Consider the following 21,203-nt stretch of genomic DNA (forward strand, 5'->3'; position numbering starts at 1 on the left):
AGGAAGGAAGGAGAAAATCCTGACCCAAAATTAGGCAAGATTGGGACAAAAACAATAAAGCAGGGCATCTGCAAATAATATGGACACAAAGACAGCATCATCTGTAGCTACCAGAAAAAGTAAGATATGTTTAAGTATTATAAACAATTTTACCATAATAAATTTGAAAATAGGAAAAACAAACACATTCCTTACTGGAAAGATAAAAAGATACAAACTTACAATTACAAATGTAAAGTTCTGAAATGTTCACCGAACCTAGCAGTATGTAAAATGATCGAGCTAAATTTAACCCTAGAGCAGAGCAGGAACCTAACACAAGGAAACAGACTGCCTTTCACTAACGAAGCAAAGAGCACTGCGGGACTGTGGCAGGAGGGAGAGCTATGTGTGTTTTTCTTTTTTCTTTTTAAAAATTTTTTATTAATTTATTCATATTACATCTCAATGGTTATCCCCTCCCTTGTATCCTCCCTCCCTCCCATTTTCCCCTTACTCCCCTCCCCTATGACTGTGACTGAGGGGGACTTCCTCCCCCTGTATACGCTCATAGGGTATCAAGTCTCTTCTTGGTAGCCTGCTAACCCTCCTCTGAGTGCCACCAGGTCTCCCCATTCAGGGGACATGGTCAAATATGAGGCTATGTGTGTTTTTCACAGTGCGCAGGAAACAGCATCAGAATCACCAAAACAGTGAAGAGGAGGACATTCCTAGCAAAGGCTGTGAGCTCCAAACACAACACTTATGCTCCTTGATAAACATTTAAAATGGCCTTTTAACAATCTGGGAGGTGTTATCTGTTTTCTGGTTGTTTGTTTTGGGTTTTGTTTTTGTTTTGTTTTGTTTAAAATCAGATAGACGTTCCAGATCACAAAGTCTGGCAAGAGAACAGAATAAAGGTATGTGCATTAGATTTCAACAAGTTCTAGCACTATTAAAAATAATAATATAATGTCTTATTGAAAGCTCCCAGTCACTTAAGTAAAAAATTTAGTCAGGTAGTTGTAGGAAATAATTATCTCATATTCAACTACATTTCTATAAAACAACAGTCTAATCTTAAAATCAAATGACACTATAAAATAAATATTAGAGGAAATGGGATATCACTTGATAAGATGTGAACACTTTGAAAATACAAAATAAGAGGTAGCTCTAGAATAAAGTCAAATGTAAATATAGGGAAAATCTAAAGGAGAATCTTTGTGGTCTTGGCATGAGAATGAAAATTTTAAATTAAAATCTGCAGCATAAATGATAAAAACCAATTGATTTAATTACATTAAAGAATTCTTACAATAAAGAATACTAATACAACCTTTTACATAGATAAAAAATGGGATAATAAATTTGTAGCATCTATATCCAATGGAGGATATTAAAATTGATAACAAGTAAAGAGTAAAACAAAAGGACAAGACATTCTGTAAAATTAAGGGTGGTAGCAGCCTGATCAGAAAGATGAACAAAATGCCTGTACAGAGGCATCCAAGTGATGAAAGAGCTCTTTAACACTCAACACTCTCAAACTGTTGGAGCTCATAAAATACAAACAAAAGTAACAACAAAGGTGGCTTCTGCCAACAGCTGTCATTTGTCATAGTCCTTGGCTTTTCCAAATGCTAACAAGAGCTATGCAGCCTGGCCACCGGGAGGACTGCTGGCGTGTTTGCACAGGCAGACTGGAGCTGTACGACCCAGACTGCTGCTTCTGAGCCTATGCATCAACACATACTCTTGTGGTCTATGCTAAAACATCCAGGCAAGTGTTATTTGTAGTGGCAGCAGGCTGGGGGTGTTGGTGCCCGAGTGAATGACACACAGATAAGACTTGGCAAACGTACAGAGTACTCACAAGAAGTCACACATTGGAAAACACACTAGGGTAGCCTTAAACATCTAGCGAAACATGCAATATAGACCCTTCTGTAAATTAACAGTGTATGAAAAGAAAGGACTATTCCTTATCTAAGACTATAAGCAATAGATATGCAACACACACACACACACACATTACATAAACCCAGGACAATGCACTGGCTATGCAACAAGAAGGTGGCAGGGCAGAAGTGAAAAGGAAATTAGAGTGTGGGGCCTAATGATGAGGTGCCACACCTGGAGGGAGTTGGGCCATTTTCTGCATGCAAGGCTCAAAAGCAGGGAAGAGGCCAATGACAAAGCAAGTATAAAGGAGAACACCCAGCTAGAAGTGTGGGCATTGAGAAAAGAAGTTAAATTTAACTTAATTATAAGAAGACTGAAATAGGTGAAGAGGCAGGCCATATCATCAATGGGTAGCAAGTTATTGCTGTTGCCTTTCGATTCTCCCAAAATTTATGTCTAAATTACTATGTATGTATGCATGCATCAACTTGCCTACCTGCCTGCCTACCTACAGCACTAATGTCTCTTTTATACCAGGTAAGTGCTCCACTAAATCCCAAGCAGTTTGTATATTTAATAGTACCTTACTCCTGCAATCTAATAGGGCTTTTCATGGAACTTTACAAGATGATTCTAAAATTTATTTGAATGAGCAAATGGCAAAAAAAAATAGCCAAGATACTCTTGAGAAAAAAAAATTAATTGGAAGTGGGAACATTAAGACATAATAATTTTGGTATTTGAGATAGTACAGTATTGGCATAGAGGCAGACAGACAAATGGAACCCATCAGGCTCCAGGAATCAACCCATACACATGCAAATGTATAAGACAGACTGACATTCCATATCAGTGGGGAAGTGATAAGTTATTTTAATAAGTGGAGGCAGGAAGGATTAGAAAAACTCATAAGAAATTGGATCCCTCTATATAAGGAAAAAACAAAGACATTAAAGAGCACCATAGCTCTTTAAAACTATTTAAAACATTCAAAAGAAAAAGTCTTAATGGCCCTGGGGATGGAGAATAATTTTTAAAACAGTATATACTAGAAAGACAAGGAAGAAAATGAAAAAATATAATGTACTGAAAGATCCCATAACGTGAAAAAAAACCAATCAAGATAGTAGCCATTCACATAATTAATGGAATAGTCAGCAGATAGTATTGTAAGGTTCAAAAATATACAAAAATCTGTCAAGAGCAAACAAGTTTGGAAATAAATACTTCAATGAAGAGAGTCAAGGAGCAATATGAAAGAGCATGATGCTGTATCTAGCCTCCACGAATAATCATAACAATGGCAATTTACTGTGGTGAGGTCTGAGGATGGAGCTCAGTGGTAGAACCCTTGCCTAGCATGCACAAGGTTCTGGGTTAGCAATGCCACTAACATGCAGTTGCACCACACACAGAGACCACACTCAGATACATAGATACACACACACAGACATACACACATGCACACAGACACACACACAGACACACATACAGACACACATACAGACACACACACATACATACACACAGACACATACATAGACACACAGATACACACACATACATCCATACACACAGACACACACACACATACACACAAACACACACACAGACACATACATAGACACACATACATACATACACACAGACACACACACAGACACACAAACACACACACATACATAGACACACACAGACACACACACATACATATACACAGACACATACATAGACACACAGATACACACACACATACATACACACAGACACACATAGACATACAGACACACAGACACACACACATACACACAAACACACACACAGACACATACATAGACACACACAGATACACAGACATACATACATACACACAGACACACACACACACACACACACACACACACACACAGTGCTTGCTGGTCTTGTAGGGAAGCTGATTTCTGTCCCATCACCCACATGGTGGCTCAAACCTGCCTGTAACTTCAGTTCCAGGGAATCCAATCCTCTCCTCTGGCTTCTGCAGGCACTAAGCATATGTGTGGCACAAAGACATAACATGTGCAGACTAAACACTCACATAAAATTAAAAAGTAAACAAAGTTGCAAAGTTTCTAGCGGGATATTACTTTATCGCTATCAGACTAAAAAATCTAAATGACTGAAAACGCTCAGGTGGCAGGCAGAGATGTTGACCAGTCAGGATGGCCATGTAGGCACACTGGTGTAGGTGACCAAGTGCCATGGCCTTTCCTGTGACCATCAAGCTTCTCTAGGCACACAATCCCAGGAGGATGGGGGCGTTTAGAGCACTATTGCATATAATGACAAAGCACTGGGCACCCCACTGTCCCTTCACTGGAGGAGGGACACATTTGGTATATTTACAGAACTGGCCCCAGTCCAGGACCAAAGCTCTTTTTACTGAAATGGATAGATTTTTGGAAACCAAATATTGCGGTGAAAAACAAGTTTAGAATATACATATTTGTTATCAATGCAAAAGCATAAAAAGCAAGCATAAATAACATTGATATTGTGTACAGAAATGCACACACAGACGCACATACATATGTGTGCATGGATTCTGGCATAAAAAATAACAAATATGGCTCAGCAGCTAAAGGTACCCACAGCTAGGCATGGTGACCTGGGCTTGATCCCTAGAAGTCATAAGGGGAAAGCCCCCCATCCCCTGACAACTCCCCTTCCCTCCCTCCTCCCCCCCACCAGCTTCCAGGATAGCAGGAGGTCAAGGAAAAAGAAGTAAGGAAGGTAACTCATGATGCACTGTGGGTGAGCAGTACAGTTCATTATAAAAGTCCTATGCAGGGATTTTCACGTCTGACCTTAGGCAGTCAGGACCCAGATGCTCATGCTTTCGAGCAGGCATTTAGATTCCTATGCTGTAGTTCCTTTTCCTTTGTTTTAGTTTGAAGCCTCGGGCAAGCATCTTTCAGGATGGGAGATTCCTTTTGGGTCTTTCTGCAGAAGTCTCCTTTTGGGAACTGAAAGGGATGCCTTGAGGATACTCCCTGCTACCATGTCACAGTACCCAGTGGTTTCCCTCCCAGCTCCTTTCTCATCAGCATGTTTGACTCCAGGATCCATAAAACTGCTGGAGCCCCCTGTCTGGGGCCCTTTCGACAGCAAGCCAAGCTCCACATTGGCCCTGCTCCACCTGGTCCTGGACACAGCACTGTTCTACAGAGGGAAGAGAAATGGCCCTTTCCTCTGGTTTTGACTCTTGCTCATGCTCCTGAAGAAATAAAATTTGGTTCTCTCCTCTTGGCTTGCTGCTGTTGTACGTGTCTGACTACTGGCAGTTCAACTCTTCAGCAACTCAGCTGCACTGGTGGCAGCGATGCATTTCTTAAGTTGGGTGATGCAGTAAAGCTACTCTGAACTTTCTCCACAACAATGTATTAAGAAAGAAATTTGGTGGAAACCCTATGGGAGCAAAAATAAGGCAAAAGATAAAGCGCCTGATTCACTGATGACCTAGGAATTGCAGAAGAAGCAGGAAAGCACAGGGCAGGGTTACAGTTAAGGAGAGCGGCTACGTTCTTTTAAGACCCGGATGTGGTGATGTGGTGGTACACCTCTGTAATCCCAGGACTCAGGAGGATGAGGCAGAAGGATCCCAAGTTCAAGGCCAGCTTGAACTACCAAGAAATATCCTGTCTCATAAAAAAAAAAAAAAAAAAAAGTTGGGCATGTAGAAAGTAGAATATAAGGAATCTCTGAAGAAGGTTAGAAGCCAAGTTATAAATTGTCTGTCTGTCTGTCTGTCAGTCAGTCTGTCTGTCTGTCTGTCTGTCTGTCTCTCTCTCTCTCTCTCTCTCTCTCTCTCTCTCTCTCTCTCTCTCTCTCTCGGTATGAAATACTTTAAGGATGACTCTTCTTAGATTTGATTATCTCTTAAGTTTTAGGCTAAATGTAATGTATAAGACCTATCTGTACTGGGTCTCCAGATAATGAACTCTTAGTTAATAATCATAGCATACAATAGTACATACTTATATAATGTTCTAAAACAACTTTCTTTATTCAAAGTACAGTATATGGTTGGTACTTAAAATCCCCACTTCAAATGTAAGAGATTTCCAGCACTTGAGAGGCAGAGGCAGGCAGATCGCTTGAGTTCGAGGCCAGCCTACTCTACAAAGCAAGTCCAGGACAGCCAAGTCTACACAGAGAAACCCTGTCTCCAACCAACCAACCAACCAACCAACCAACCAACCAACCAACCTCTCAAAGAGAGAGAGGGGGGAGAGATTTTGTGCACAGTTTGTTTTTTTGCCTCTGCATCTGCTTTGGTCTGTCACTGTTGGATATGTGCGGTTGAGTTTATGTACTTCTTCCTGGTCCCTAAAGAACATGGTTGCCATATCTGGACATTCCCTGCCCCCACTCACGACATCTTACATGGTACACACAGGGCTAGGGAGATGACTTGGTGGGTAGAATGATTGCTGTGAAAGAATGAGGAAAAGAGCTTCTACTCCCAGAACTCACTCAAAAGCCAGGAACAATGCTGCAGGGAGGGAGAAGGCAGCCGCCAGGGCTTCACTCACTAGCAAGTTCAGGCTCACTGAGGGATCCTGGCCCCCAAAGAGGCAGAGACAGAGGAAGACGCTTGACATTGATGTGACCTCCACCTGCATAAACGCAGGGGAGAGTGCCTTTGTGTGTACACACACACACACACACACACACACACACACACACCAAAATTGCATGGTAGCTCCTATTCTGACAAGTAACAATTTTATAAAAGTTTAGATTCTATTTCATGTATATATTTTATGGTTACACAGTAATATATTCTCAACCCTGAAGCAGAGGCCAGAGACTGCCTTGCATTACAATGGTTGTTTGCACAGTGTCATTTACTATAATTTATACTGCGCTTTCACACTAGCTTATCTGATCCTTGATAAGTCCATATCAATTAGGTGCATGTCAATTTTCTATATGAAAATTACTTTTCATATATCCTATTCCTTTTCTTCATGTGTTACTGTAGCTTTCAGCAAAGACATTATTACCAATATCCTTGAAAGTGACCAATGGAGAAATAGCGTTCAGTGTCATTTCTGATTAGGAAGTAACTATGAGGACATGCGTGGACAGACCCGTCAGACGGCTTTTGTCTTTGGGTTGTTTCCTTACCTCCGAAGAGATGGAATCCTTTTCTGCAGCTCGGTAAGGGCCACTTCGCAGAGCTGGATTTCTGAAAGCTTTGTTTTATTTTCAAATATTCTTTAGTAAAGAATGTCTTTGTGGCATTGTTCAGTTCTAGAGTAAAAGGAAAGGAAAGAGCATTGTAAGCATTGATTTGAATAAATGGTATAGGGTTCTGATAATACATGTAAATCCAAGTCTGCAGATGTAAATATGTATTTTATTTTTAAGATCTCAAGTATGTCACCCAAATTCCTATTTGATGCGGCTCTGAAACCATGCTTACCTACAGAATGCATGTTCACTGAGAAATATCTGCAGTGAGAGCCAAGCTAAGCAGTGGCGCACTGCCTGTTGTCAAGAGAACGAAACACTAAAAATTAGAAATAGATAGGTAGCTGAAAAGAACTGTGTCTCACAACTGCAGTGCCAGATCAACTAGAGGGCAGCCAGGGATCGAGATGAGAGTGAAAAGAAACTACACTTCAGAGAGTTTTACTTCATAATGTGTTTAATCCCTTGTAAGATGTACTGAGCATCTGCAGTGTATAGCATTGCAGAACAGGACGACCTTAAAAATGTAAAGATGCATCCTTGATATTTCAGAAGCTTTGCTAATGACTTATAAAGAGAATATTCATTTGCAGTACCCATAGGCCATGCCTTCTCTTCAAACAGCAGTCTGAGAGCCACAGAGCCACACGAGGGCAGGCAGGCATAGCCACAGTCTGACTCATCCATGCACCAGCTCTCCTTGGAGAGAGGGCAGTGCAGGGGTGGTGGCCAATGTGCAGAACAACCAGTGTCTCCATCACCTACCTGCCTTCCTCCCCAAATGATCCCATGCGGCACCTGGCACCTCTTTACTTTCTTTCCTGCCTCTGCACCTTCCCCTACCATGGCAGCATACAACTGTCTCTACTTTTATCCTTTGCGGCCTTAGGTCCATGCTCAAGAAAGCTAAAAGAAAAACTAAATCACATGTTTATATTAACAACAACAGGGACAGCATGAAAAAATAGATCAGGCAAGTGCGGCTATGCATGAAAGCAGTGCCTCAGCCCCTGAGTCTACACATGTTGGCCAATAAATTCCAGCCCTCGAGTTAGGTAAGCCAGGCTTGCCATGGCCCCTGTGTTCTTTGTCTGTTATGTGTTTAAATGCTTAAATGCTGTCATGGTGGGTATTCTTGGGCTGTCTCCTGCAGAACTGTCCACCCTGTCCACTGCCAATGAGCATACACTTCAGTCAAGGCAACTATCTCCGGGCCAAACGGAGTCATCACTGTCTTACCTACCACCTCCATGCCATTCACAGTCATGAAGAGGGCGCCAGAAGTCATGAGTGACTTGTAACATCACTCTCCAGGGCGAAGGATTTTAATTTGCATAATTCTCCAATAAATCAAGTATCTGATAAGTGATGTTGTGTTGATCATTAGGGGAAACACTGCATTCCAAGTGCCCTCACAAACAGACCAGGCAGCGTGGTAGGTAATAGCAACTTCTTTGTCTTATCTATCACACTTATCATCTGAGAAAGAGACAGAGGGGTGTGGGGGGGGGGATACTTGTTAATTTTGCATGACTTCTTCAATTGCTGTCCACCTTAGTTTTTGAGACAGTGTCTCTCCTTGAACCTGGAGTTCACTGATTGGCTCACTGCTCAGACAGGAAACAAGCCCCAGGGATCAGCTGTTTATACTGTTCTAGTGCTGGGATTGCAACCATGTGCTCCTATATGCAGCGTTTTCTGTGGACGCTGAGGATTAAACTCAAGTACATACATGTGCATGCCAAGCATTTGCTGCGCCCCCTTCCCATCCCCGAGTAATTACTTTGTTTTTAAGAAAGCATTGCCTTCAGGTGCCACAGTTTCATGATATAGACAATATAAACTAAGCAAAAGGGCGTTGTTAATTTAATCTTTATTAGTCCCCCCACCCCCCACCTTCCTCCTGGGACTATCGTACCCAAATTCTAAACTGTGAATTCTGTAAACGAAGACACATTCCTCTTATTTGAAAGACTGCTTGGAAATATAATGGGTAAAACAGATTTTTAAAATGGAAAAGCCAGCCAGAAGATTTGTGGGGGGTGGGGGGAGAAGATGTGAAAAGTAAAATCAGCAATGGTGCCTATGCTACCCTACTTCTGGGCTTTAAGGAACTTAATAGACAGTGCAGTTAAAAAGAAAAAAAAAAAAAAAGCAAGGTAGTGAAATACTTAGATAACAGATTCAGGGTAAACAAATGAAGAAAGTATGATTAGGGCAATTATTATAATTTGCAAGATATATGGCAATTGTACCTGTACATGCACCTGCATGCCTACAGCATGACCGCATGAGACTGATCAGTTTGGATGACTTTATTTGCTACACTTGAATGGAGAAACATGCGGACAAGAGATCAAAAAACCATTAGTGCAATTACTGCTGAGCCAAGTAAGAGCTCGGCTTAATGCTCGTCAACTGTGGGGCTCTCTGTCAGCCACCGAGCTGTGTTTTTTTTTTGTTTGTTTGTTTGTTTGTTTTTATGTCTGCTTCCCACCTAACCTCCAGCAAAAACTTACTCTGTGACCTGCTACGTGCCGCCTGGTATTTTGACGATGTATTTAGGGAGAGAAATTAGTTAAATGTAATTCTGTCTGAAGGGCGCTGTACTAGACCCATGCTTTCAACATGCCTGGCTGGGTGTCAAAATCACCAAGACACTTGCTGAAATGTTGCATTCATCCAGAGAGCGTGGGGCAGCATGGCGTGTATGTGGGCCCTGAGTCTATTCTCCCTAAGAAGCCTCTTGAGTGAACTGGATCATTCATTATCATCAACAGCTAGAGTTGATAGCCACTGGGTGAAAGGACCTTAAGTTCTGCTTGGTTGTAAAACTATTTAAATGTATGCAGAAGCCTTATCTCAGAGTTCTATAAACCTGAGTAGTGCCTGAGTAGTTTCATCTCAGTGCCATTTAGGCTTGAAAAGTCAAGTGTCAGCAACAAACAGAACATCCGGCAATACGTTTCTAAAATAACCCGCAAACTACTCACTAGAGATCATCTACTCTCCTTTTTCCTTTTAAAATGAAATACATTTTATTTTTTTACTGTATGTGTGTTTCGGGGGGCTGTGTGCATGCCGTAGCTTGGGTGTAGGGTTAGGAGAAGGTTCTTTTCTTCTGGTGTGTGGGCCCTGAGATTGCCTCCAGTCATCAAGCTTGGTGGTCAGTGCCTTTGCCAGATGAACCAGCCTGAGAGTCTAAAGTGTGTGCTTCTTATTACAAAGTACAGTAGAACTTGCTAGACACAAGCAATATTCAATATCACTGAATGTGCTAGGAAATATCTAAATCGTTAAGTCTATTTTGATGATACACTTAGTTAAATGTGGTGGTCGTAACAGTGGACACTTCAGCATCTCTATGTGATGCTAAACCTAGACTTCCTGTTCAGATGTTAGCCAATGGACAGCTCATTCTCCACAGCGGTGGGGAGAACAGGGACAGCTCTGACATGAACTCTGGTGCCTGTGATTTGATCACTTCCCCTTGGTGAGAGGCTCTCCAGGCACACAGAGGAAGGGGAAGCAGGCTATCCGGATGAGACCTGATAGGCTGTGGTCAGACAGTGGGGGTGGAGGGCCCTCCATGTCAGAGGTCTAGGGAAGGGGAAGAGGGTGGTACAGGAAGGGAGGGTGGGAACAGGAAGATACAAGCAAGGGGATAACAATTGGGATGCAATATGAATAAGCAACAACAATAATAAAGTAATTACCAGGGGCTGGAGAGGTAGCTCCGTAAAGTACACGCGTGTGTTGGTATGAGTAAGGATGGCTCCGCACACTATACAATGTCCCAGTGGTATCTTATTTTATTATTTTTTAATATTTTTATTTAATTTTAATCTATGTGCATTGGTGTGAGGGTGTCAGATCTTAGAGTTACAGACAGTTGTGAGCTGCCATGTGGGTGCTGGGAATTGAACCCGGGACCTTTGGAAGAGCAGACAGTGCTCTTAACCACTGAGCCAACCCTCCAGCCCCCCAGTGGTATTTTAAATGGCCACTGACTTTGCCTAGTACAGTCGGGGAGTTGTAAATTTGGCATGGAAATTTAAAGCAGGTTCTTGTTGGTGCACAGCCCAAACTAATTATATATGGGGATGGTAGGTTTTTCGTTTTCTTTTCTTTTTTGGTTTTGTCTTTCTTTCTTTCTTTGTTTTTCCATCTTAAGTTGTCTGTGGTGCAGTTTATACAAAGATAATTGTTGTTCTGTTAACTGAATAAGATGCTATAATTGCAAAAAAGAAAAAAAATGCGTCTGTTTTGTTGACATTCTGAATGCTTCTAAGTAAATATAATAATAATAATAATAATAATAATAATAATAATAATAATAATAATAATAATAATAATAATAAAGAATGGTTCCAACAGGCTCATATATCCTAGTATTTGGTCCCCAGTGGGTGGAATGGTTTGGGAAGGATTAAAAAGTGTGGCATTCTTGGAGGAGGTGTATCACTAGGGGTGGGCTTTGAGGTGTCAAAAATTCTCAGTCAGCTCTTTCTGCCTTGTGATTGTGGTTCAAGATGAAGCTCTCAGCTTCTGCTCCAGTGCCATGCCTGGTGGCTGCCATGCTCCCACTGTGGATCAAGATGAAGCTCTCAGCGTCTGCTCCAGTGCCATGCCTGATGGCTGCCATGCTCCCACCATGATGATCATGGATTCTAACCTGCAACTGTAAGCCCCAAACAAACTCCTGTATAAGTCACCTTGGTCATAAGTTAAATGTGTTGGCAATCACACTGAAACTGTGGCATTGGAAGGTAATGCTTTCATAAAAACAAAGTAATTACTCAGGGATGGGAAGGAGGCGCAGTAAAGCACTTGGCATGCCAGCATTAGTACTTGAGTTTAATCCTCAGCGTCCACAGAAAATGCTGCATATAGGAGCACATGGTTGCAATCCCAGCACTAGAACAGTATAAACAGGTGATCCCTGGGGCTTGTTTCCTGTCTGAGCAGTGAGCCAATCAGTGAACTCCAAGTTCAAGGAGAGACACTGTCTCAAAAACTAAGGTGGACAGCAATTGAAAAAGCCATGCAAAATTAACAAGTATTTTACACACACACACACACACACACACACACACACACAGACACACACACACACATACACACCCCTCTGTCTTTCTCTCTCTCAAATGACAAGTGTGACAGGTTAGATAAAGAAGTTGTCATTTTCTTGATATATTTGAGGGTTACATGTAACCAGAATTTATATCATTACAGGGCCATTACTATTGGGTTTAATTGACAGTATGAAAGGGGCAGCTATATATGTAATAGAGTAATTTTGGAGTATATATTACTCAATATGGTTTTTTTCTGAAACAGAGTCTTACTCTGTAGACCTGTTTGGCCTGTGTGGTGGTTTGAATAGGTCTGCCCCCCCCCCCCCCACAAAAGACTCATATATTTGAATGCTTGGCCATAGAGAATGGCACTGTTAGGAGATGTGGCCTAGCTAGAGGGAGTGTGTCACTGTGGAGGTGAGCTTTGGGGTATCCCATGCTCAGGCTCTGCCTAATGTAGCAGTCTCTCCTCCTGCTGCCTGTGGGTCAGGATGTAGAGCTCTCAGCTCCTTCTCCAGCACCATGTCTGCCTGCGTGCAGCCATGCTTCCCACCGTGATGGTAATGGACTAAACCTCTGACACTGTTAGCCAGCCCCAATTAAATGTTGTCCTTTGTAAGAGTTGCCTTGGTCATGATGTCTCTTCACAGCAACAGAAATGCTAAGACAGCCTAGCTGTGTAGGCTAGACTGGCCTCAAACTCACAGAGGCCCGCCTGCCTTTACCAGCTGAGCTGTGTGCTAGGATTAAAGGCCAGTGCAACACACGGCCAGCTTTTCAATTTGATTTCAGCTTTAGGCTTGGTCTCTGGTTACTTTATCTTTAAACACTTCATTATTGTTAGGTGAATATTTGTTAAGCATAGTCTCTAGCATCCTGCTAACTGTAGAAGTTAAGCTATGCAACCGGCTTGGAGCTTGTATTCAACTGTATCAAGTAAAGAGGCACTCAGAGGAAGGATAGCAGGTTACCAAGAAGAGACTTGATACCCTATGAGCATATACAGGGGGAGGAAATCCCCCTCAGTCACGGTCATAGGGGAGGGGAATAAGGGGAAAATGGGAGGGAGGGAAGAATGGGAGGATACAAGGGATGGGATAACCATTGAGATGTAACAATAATAAATTAATAAAAAATTAAAAAAAATAAAGTTATAAACATTAAAAAAAAAAAAAAGAGGCAATCTTAAATGCTGTGAGCTAAGGGTTCTCACAGGGTTAATCCAGGTTGGCACCTTGGAAGAGGGTAAGATTAGAAGTGCAAGGCAGACTACTAGATAGGCCCAGGGCTACTAGACTCTAATTTAAATGCTGCAAGACATGAATTCAGGCATCTCGTTTAGAGCATTAGAATCCCTGTTAATCCGTTTCTAACTTTTCTCATCATTACAAAAAGTTTCCCCCCCCATAATTCATACTTCAGTCCTATATTCTTTGATACATAATTACAATTTTTTTTTCAGAAATGCGAAGTACAAAAGAACATAACATCCAACAGAAAGGGAAGCATGTGGAAGTTGTGACAGTGATACTCAGGCTACTCCTCCCAGAGTGTGAAATTACGCGATTAGTGTACCTTCTTTCGTACATCTTACTCATAGGCGTTATTTGGTTTCAGGAGCATAATGTATAGACTATACATTACTATTCATTGGCAGGGAGTAAACAAGAGATGGGTTTAGTAATCCCAGTGAGCTGCTGGTGTGAAAAGGACACTTCTAGAGAAATAATTCTCTGCAGCTGCTGCTAACTCCTTGTTACTCGATTTGCTTTTGGTCTGCTAATACCATAAGCATCAGTTCACAACCTGTGGGTCATGACCCCTTTCAGTCATGATCCTTTCATTGGAGTCACCCAAGGCCATACGAATTTAGGATATTTACTTAGGATTCACGACAGTAACAAAATTACAGTTATGGAGTAGCAGCGAAAATAACTTTATGGTTGGGAGTCACCACAGCATGAGGAACTAACTTTATTAAAGGGGCAGGGCGTTAGGAAGGTTGTAAACCACTACAGCCTTGTGAAGTGTTCTTGGAATGTTTTTACTATTTATGGCATATAATCCAGTTTTCTCTGTACTGTCTAAGAGTGGAAAGAGTGAGGCTGGGTGAAGATGCAATGGCAAGCACATCTGAGATTCCCTCCTTCACACAGGAATTGAGAGGGGTTAACATGTTTGACATCAACACACACTTTGTCGTAAAGCAATAAAAATTCACAAACTGTCACCATGCTATTTTCAGGACGTCAGTGCAATAATTATTTGCACCTCTTCAAGAAGGGCGAGGAAGTTCCTTTAGAAGGTGGATTCGAACAATTCTATTGAAATGCATTTTTTATACATTCAGGACACCACAAAAGGTTCAGTGTCAACAAGGTAGAGAAAGCTGGGTCTGTCGTTAAGGTCTAAATTCAAAGGAAAAGTACCAGTTTCAATCACAGAAACACACAAGGTTTAATCATGGGGCCAGTTCTTCAGGCGTGGGGAGCTCTTGCTATATGGTAATTGAAGATCTGCCACTAATGGGGAATCCTAAGGGATTTGCATGCTGGGAAAAAAGCCAACCAGGAGTCTCATTCAATTCTGACAAACCCTAACCTACACATGCTCACCAAGTAACTCTCTGATTTTCATACCTTTGCTTGTGAACCACTCATGCATAAGTAAATCTACTTTGGGAGGTACCATTGTGCAGCTAAAAATCCAGCCCGAAGAGATACAAACAGGGGTCCTTTGCCTTTCAGAAGCTTCTGAGATTCACAAGGTCCCCTTTATTAATTAATGAATTTTAGTACCTGTGCTAGTGGTGTTCTTTTCAGAAAGTCTTTTCTCCAATTACTTGTCACTTTGTCAAAACGGATCTACAGAGCTTATACCTCAGCCATCATTGAGAACAACTTATGCTTAGTAGATCTTTGATATTTGGGAGTTCTTGTTATTAGCAAGATTTTTGTTCATTTTGCTTACACTTGGTTTTCATACTATAATTAACTGTAATGGTGTACCAGAATAAAGAACGTGTTATGATGATATTTTAACCCTTCAATTAAGAGGTCAAAGAAAAAAGACTGGTTTTTTTCTTTCTTTCTTAATTTTTTCCACTTGAAACAATTTTTATATTTAATATATTTTGATCATAATTTTTTTCTTCTAAGTATTTCCACATTCTCTCCCCCTACATACCCACCCAACTTTTAGTTCTTTCTCAATAAAACCAGGAGAAACACAATACAACAACAAAACTAAATAACAAATCACCAACCTCCCCACAAACAAACAAACAAAACTAACATTCAAAAAGCCTCCCAAACTATAACCAAATAAAAACACACTGTGGTGTCCACTTTGTGTTTGGTCAGCTACTTCTGAACATGAAGCCTGCCCTGGAGTGGGTAATATACCCAGTGTCACTCCGTTGGACAAAACTAATTTTCCTCTCTCAACAGGCATAAATGACAGATCATTGTTAACTTTTCCCTTGTGGCTAGGTTTTTAATTCACTCATTTAAAATATAACAAAACACATCAAAGTTGGACAAGACAAACCAATAGAAGGAAAAGAATGCAAGAAAAGGAATAAGAAGCAGAGACCCAGTTTGTGGCAAACTTAAGAATCCCATAACAACTCTAAGCTGGAAGCTACAATGCAAGCTTAGAGGACCAGGTGCAGAGCCATGCAGGCCCTGTGAATGCTGCTCCCGAATCTGTGAGTTCACATGAGTTTGCCTTTGCTGATTTAAAGGGCCGTGATCTTTTGTGTCCTTTTCCTCTAGGACCTAATACTTTTTCCACCCCCTCTTCCAAAGGGTTCCCTGAGTCCCAAGGGGAGGGATTTGATGGAGACACCCCATTTATGGCTGAGTGTTCCAAGGTCTCTCACTCTCTGCATAATGTCTGACAGTATGTCTATTTGTTTCTCAGATGCTGCAGGAGGAAGCTTCTTTGATGATGGCTCAAGAAGGCACTCATCTATGAGTATAGCAGAATATCATTAGGAGACATTTTATTACTACATTTCCTTCCTTCCTTCCTTCCTTCCTTCCTTCCTTCCTTTCTTTTTTGGACCAGTTTTGTTTGATTTACTCTAGATCCCTAGGCTATCAGATCTCAGGTTCTTCATCATCCAAGTAGTGTTGGATATGGGTTCCATATCATGAGCTTGGCCTTAAGTGAAACCTATTATTGGCTGGTTACTCCCACAATCTTGTGTCAACATTGCCCTAGCATATTTTTCATGTAGTACAGCATTGTAAAGAAATGGTTTGTGGTTGGCTCGGTGCTTACGTTTCTCTTTTAACAGTGTCTTCAACAAATAGTCCTGTTTGAACTGAATGACCGTGTGAAGAAAAATCCAAATAAAGCCATATTTATCATCCTGCACAAAACTCAACTCCAAATGGATCAAAGACTTCAACATAAAAACTAACCCTAACCTTAACTGAACCTGGCTGAAGAGAAAGTAGAGAATAGCTTTGAACTTACTGGCATAAGAAAAGACTTTCTGAAAAGAACACCACTAGCGCAGGTACTAAAATTAATTAATTAATAAAGGGGACCTTGTGAATCTCAGAAGCTTCTGAAAGGCAAAGGACAGCATCATTTGAACGAATCGGCAGGCTACAGTGGGAAATATGTTTTTACCAGCTATACATCTGTATGACAATACATATGATAGGGAGCTAATATCCAACTTATATAAAGAGCTCAAGAAACTAGATATCAAGAAAACAACTAACCCAATTTTTAAAAAGGGTACAATGTCAAGCTCCTGCCCGCCAACTCACCTGAAAGCATATCCAGCAATGGTAATACTGCATGCCTTATCCTGAGCTCTATTTCCACCCAACAACCCTCCCTGCTTTCCCTAAGGCCTGCCAGCACCAGGGACACCAGGTAAGCTCCCTTCACCTAACCCTTGCCTGTAAACTCCCCCTGAACGTTCACTCAACAGCAGCAAAGTACACACTGCACTCTGTGCTCCACATCACATCCCGCAGCTCTAATTTCTTGGAAGCCTTCTGGCACCAGGGACAACCAGGTAAGAACCTGACCCATAGCCTTGCCCGCTATATTCCCCTAAAACACCTCCAACAGCATTAAATTGCATTCCACACCGTGGACTTCTTTTTTTAGCCCACAACTCTACCTGCTTTCTTGGGGCCACTCTGGCAACAGAGGCCCCAAGCCATGCAGATAACTATGGATTCCAGAGGCAAGATTAGTATCCCAAACCCCAGAGACCACACAGGTCACAAAAAAACCTCAGGGAATAAACCCTACTGATCCTGAAGATTTGCTAGTCACTGGAGCCCTAGGCCACTCAAGCCAGAAGACAGAGAAACCAAGGTGGGAAAACATCCAAAAGCCACCCATCCAACAAAGATAAACTCAGAAATCAGCACTAAACCTATAATCACAAAACCCACATGCCTAAAGACCATCATAAAAACACAACATGGGACCACCAGAGGCCAGGTATCCTACTACAACAAGCCCCGGACAAGCCCTGAATATATTTTTTTAATTTTATTTAAGTAATATATTCAGATTACATGTTATTTGTTATCCCCTCACTTGTATCTTCCCATTTCCTCCCTCCCTCATTTATCCTATTCCCATCCCCTAGGTCTGTGACAGAGAGGGACCTTGTTTCCCACTATAAGATCACAGCCTGTCGGTCTCTTCCCGGTGGCCTGCTTACTCTTACTCTGAGTGTCACCAGGTCTCCTCACCAAGGGGAAGTTGTCTAATAGGAAGCCCTGGATATCTTAACATAGCTGAAGCACAAGAAAATGACCTTAAATGCAATCTTATGAAGATATAGAAGCCTCTAAAGAAGAGATGAATAAATCCCTAAAAGAAATGCAGGAAAATCAAACTGGTGAAGGAAATGAATAAAACTATTAAATACCAAAAAATGGAAATAGAAACAATAAAGAAAATGCAAGCTGAGGGGATTGTAGAGATGTGAAACCTAGGAAAGAGAACAGAAACTACAGATGTAAGCATCACCAATAAAATACAAGAGATGGAAGAGATAATCTCAGGCATAACTTTTACTATTGAAGAAATCAACCCATCAGCCAAAGAAAATGTTAAATCTAAAAAGTACCTGACACAGAGCATGCAGTAAGTCTTAGATACTACAAAAAGACCAAGCCTAAGAATAATAGGAGTAGAAGAAGAAGATTCCCAGCTCGACGGTCCAGAAATATATTTTCAGCAAAACTGTAGAAGAAAATTTCATTAACCTAAAGAAAGAGATTCCTCTAAACATGTAAGAAGTTTACAGAATGCCAAATAGATTGGACCAGAAAAAGAAAATCCTCCCACCATATAATAATCAAAACACTAAATATACAGAGCAAAGAGAAAAATATTAAAAGCTGCAAGGGGGAAAAAAAGGCCAAGTAACATGTAAAGACAGACCTATCAGAATTACATCTGATTTCTCAACAGAAGGGCCTGGTGTAGATATCTTGCAGTTCCTAAGAGACAAAAGCAAACTTAAACATTATCCACAAATCCACAAATCCAGCCCTACAGAAGATACTAGAAGGAAAACTCCAACACAAGAAGGCTAACTACACATAAGAAAACACAGGAAATAAATAATTCCACACTAGCAGAGGTGTGTGTGAGCATGCACGCACGCACACACACACACATATACACACACACGCCCAAACACAAAAATCATAAAAATAACAGGAATTAACAATCAACGGCCATTAATATCTCCCAACATCAATGTACTCAATTCCCCAATAAAAAGACACAGCCTAACAGAATGTGAAAACAAGATCTGTCATCCTGCTGCGTACAAGAAACACACTTCAGCATTAAAGATAGACATTACCTCAGAGGAAGAGGTTGGAAAAATATTTTACAAGCAAAAAGAGCCAAGAAGCAACATAGAATAGCCATTCTAATAGCTGATAAAAGGGACGTTCAAGCAAACATAAGCAAAACAGATAGGGAAGGACACTTCATACTCATCAAAGGAAAAATCACCAAGATGACATCTCAATTCTGAACATATATGCCCCAAATGCAAGGGCACCTATATTCATAAAAGAAATATTACTAAAGCTTAAATCACACATCAAAACCCACACATAAATAGTGGGAGACTGTAACACCCCACTCTCACTAATGGACAGACAGGTCATTCACAAACCATACAGAAAACTAATGAAACTAACAGTTGTTATAAATCAACTCCACCTAACAGATATCTACAGAACATTTCACTCAAACACAAAAGAATATACTTTCCTCTTAGCACCTTATGGAACTTTCTCCACAATTGACCATACACTTGGACACAAAGCAAGTACCAACAAATACAAAAAAAAAAAAAATTGAAATAACCCCTTGTATTTTTATCAGACCACCATGTACTAAAGCTGGATTTCAACAATAACAGAAATCTGACAAACTGAACAGCTAACTCCCTACTCAATGACCACTGGGTCAAGGAAGAAAAGAAGAAATTGAAACTTTTTTAGAATCCAATGAAAATGCATGTACAACATAACCACACTTATGGGATACAATGAAAGCAGTGCTAAGAGGAATGTTCATAGCACTAGGTGCCTTCATAAAGAAATTAATGAGATATCATTCCAATGATTAACAGCTCACCCGAAAGCTCTACACCAAAAAAAAAAAAAAAAAAAAAAAAAAAAAGCAAACACACCCAAGAGGAGTACAGGAAACAACGAGCCTCAGAGTTCAAATCAATAAAGCAAAAACAAAGAGAAAAATTTTTTAAAAATCAATGAATCCAATAATTGGTTCTTTGAGAAAATGAAGAAGATAGACAAACTCCTAGCTAAATTAATTAAAAGGCAAAGAGAGACTATCCAAATTAACAAAATCAGAAATAAAGAGGGGGACATAACAACCGAGAACAGAGAGAATCCAAAGAATCATTAGGTTTTACTTCAAAAACCTGCACTCCACATAATTGGAAAATCTAAATGAAAGGGACTATTTTCTTGACAGTTTTCATTTAACAAAGTTAAATCAAGATTAGGTAAACAATTTAAATATGCCTAATACCCCTAAAGAAATAGAAGCAGTCACTAAAAGTCCCCTCCCCGAAAAAAACAAAAAACAACAAACAAACAAACCCAGGGAAATATGGGTTTAGTGTTGAATTTACCAGACATTTAAGGAAGAGCTAAACCCCAATACTCCTCAAATTATTTTACAAAATAGAACCAGAGGGAACACTGCTAAATTTATTTTATTAGGTCACAAACGCTCCAAAACCTAAACCACACAAAGATGCAACCAAGAAAGAAAATTTCAGACCAATCTTCTTTATGAACATTGGTGAAAAGATACTCAATAAAGTACTTGCAAACCAAGTTCAAGGACACATCAAAAACATCATCCACCACCATCAAGTAGGCTTTATCCCAGAGATGAAGGGATGGTTGAACATTTGAAAATCCCATCAATGTAATCCACCATGTAAACAAACTGAAAGGGAAAAAACATATCTGATCACCTCATCTCATTAGATGCTGAAAAGCCTTTGACAAAAATCTAACACACCTTCTTCATGATGAAAGCCTTGGAGAGATCAGGGATTCAAGGCACCACCTGAATTCACTAAAGACAATATATAGCATGTAGATAGACATCATCAAATTCAACTGAGACTTAGAGCCATTCCATGAAATTCAATGGCAAGACTAGGCTGCCCACTGTCTCCATATCTGTTCAATAGAGTACTTGAAGTTCTAGCTAGAGTAAAGAGGCAACTAAAGGAGATCAAGGGGATACAAATTGGAAAGGAATATTCAAAGTATTGCTATGTGTAAATTATATGATAGTACACATAAGCGACCCAAAAAATTCTACCACGGAACTCCTTCAGCTGTTAAACACCTTCAACAAAGTGACTGGATAAAAAATTAACTGAAAAAAAATCAGTAGCCCTCCTATATACACATAATAAATGGCTGAGAAAGAAATTAGGGGGAA

At 40.6% G+C, this 21,203-nt stretch overlaps 1 protein-coding gene across 4 annotated transcripts in view; it reads right to left on the reverse strand.

Moving 5' to 3' along the window:
- Positions 1-21,203, reverse strand: part of Rnf180 (ring finger protein 180) — a 174,503-nt gene that overhangs the window by 26,490 nt on the left and 126,810 nt on the right. For all 4 annotated transcript variants that reach the window (XM_051172392.1, XM_051172391.1, XM_051172393.1 and 1 more), the window contains one exon: positions 7,057-7,182. In XM_051172392.1, the coding sequence (XP_051028349.1) occupies positions 7,057-7,182 (126 nt within the window). The remainder of the gene's footprint in view (positions 1-7,056; positions 7,183-21,203) is intronic.

This window comes from Acomys russatus, chromosome 30 (assembly GCF_903995435.1).
Source record: "Acomys russatus chromosome 30, mAcoRus1.1, whole genome shotgun sequence".
NCBI lineage: Eukaryota > Metazoa > Chordata > Mammalia > Rodentia > Muridae > Acomys > Acomys russatus.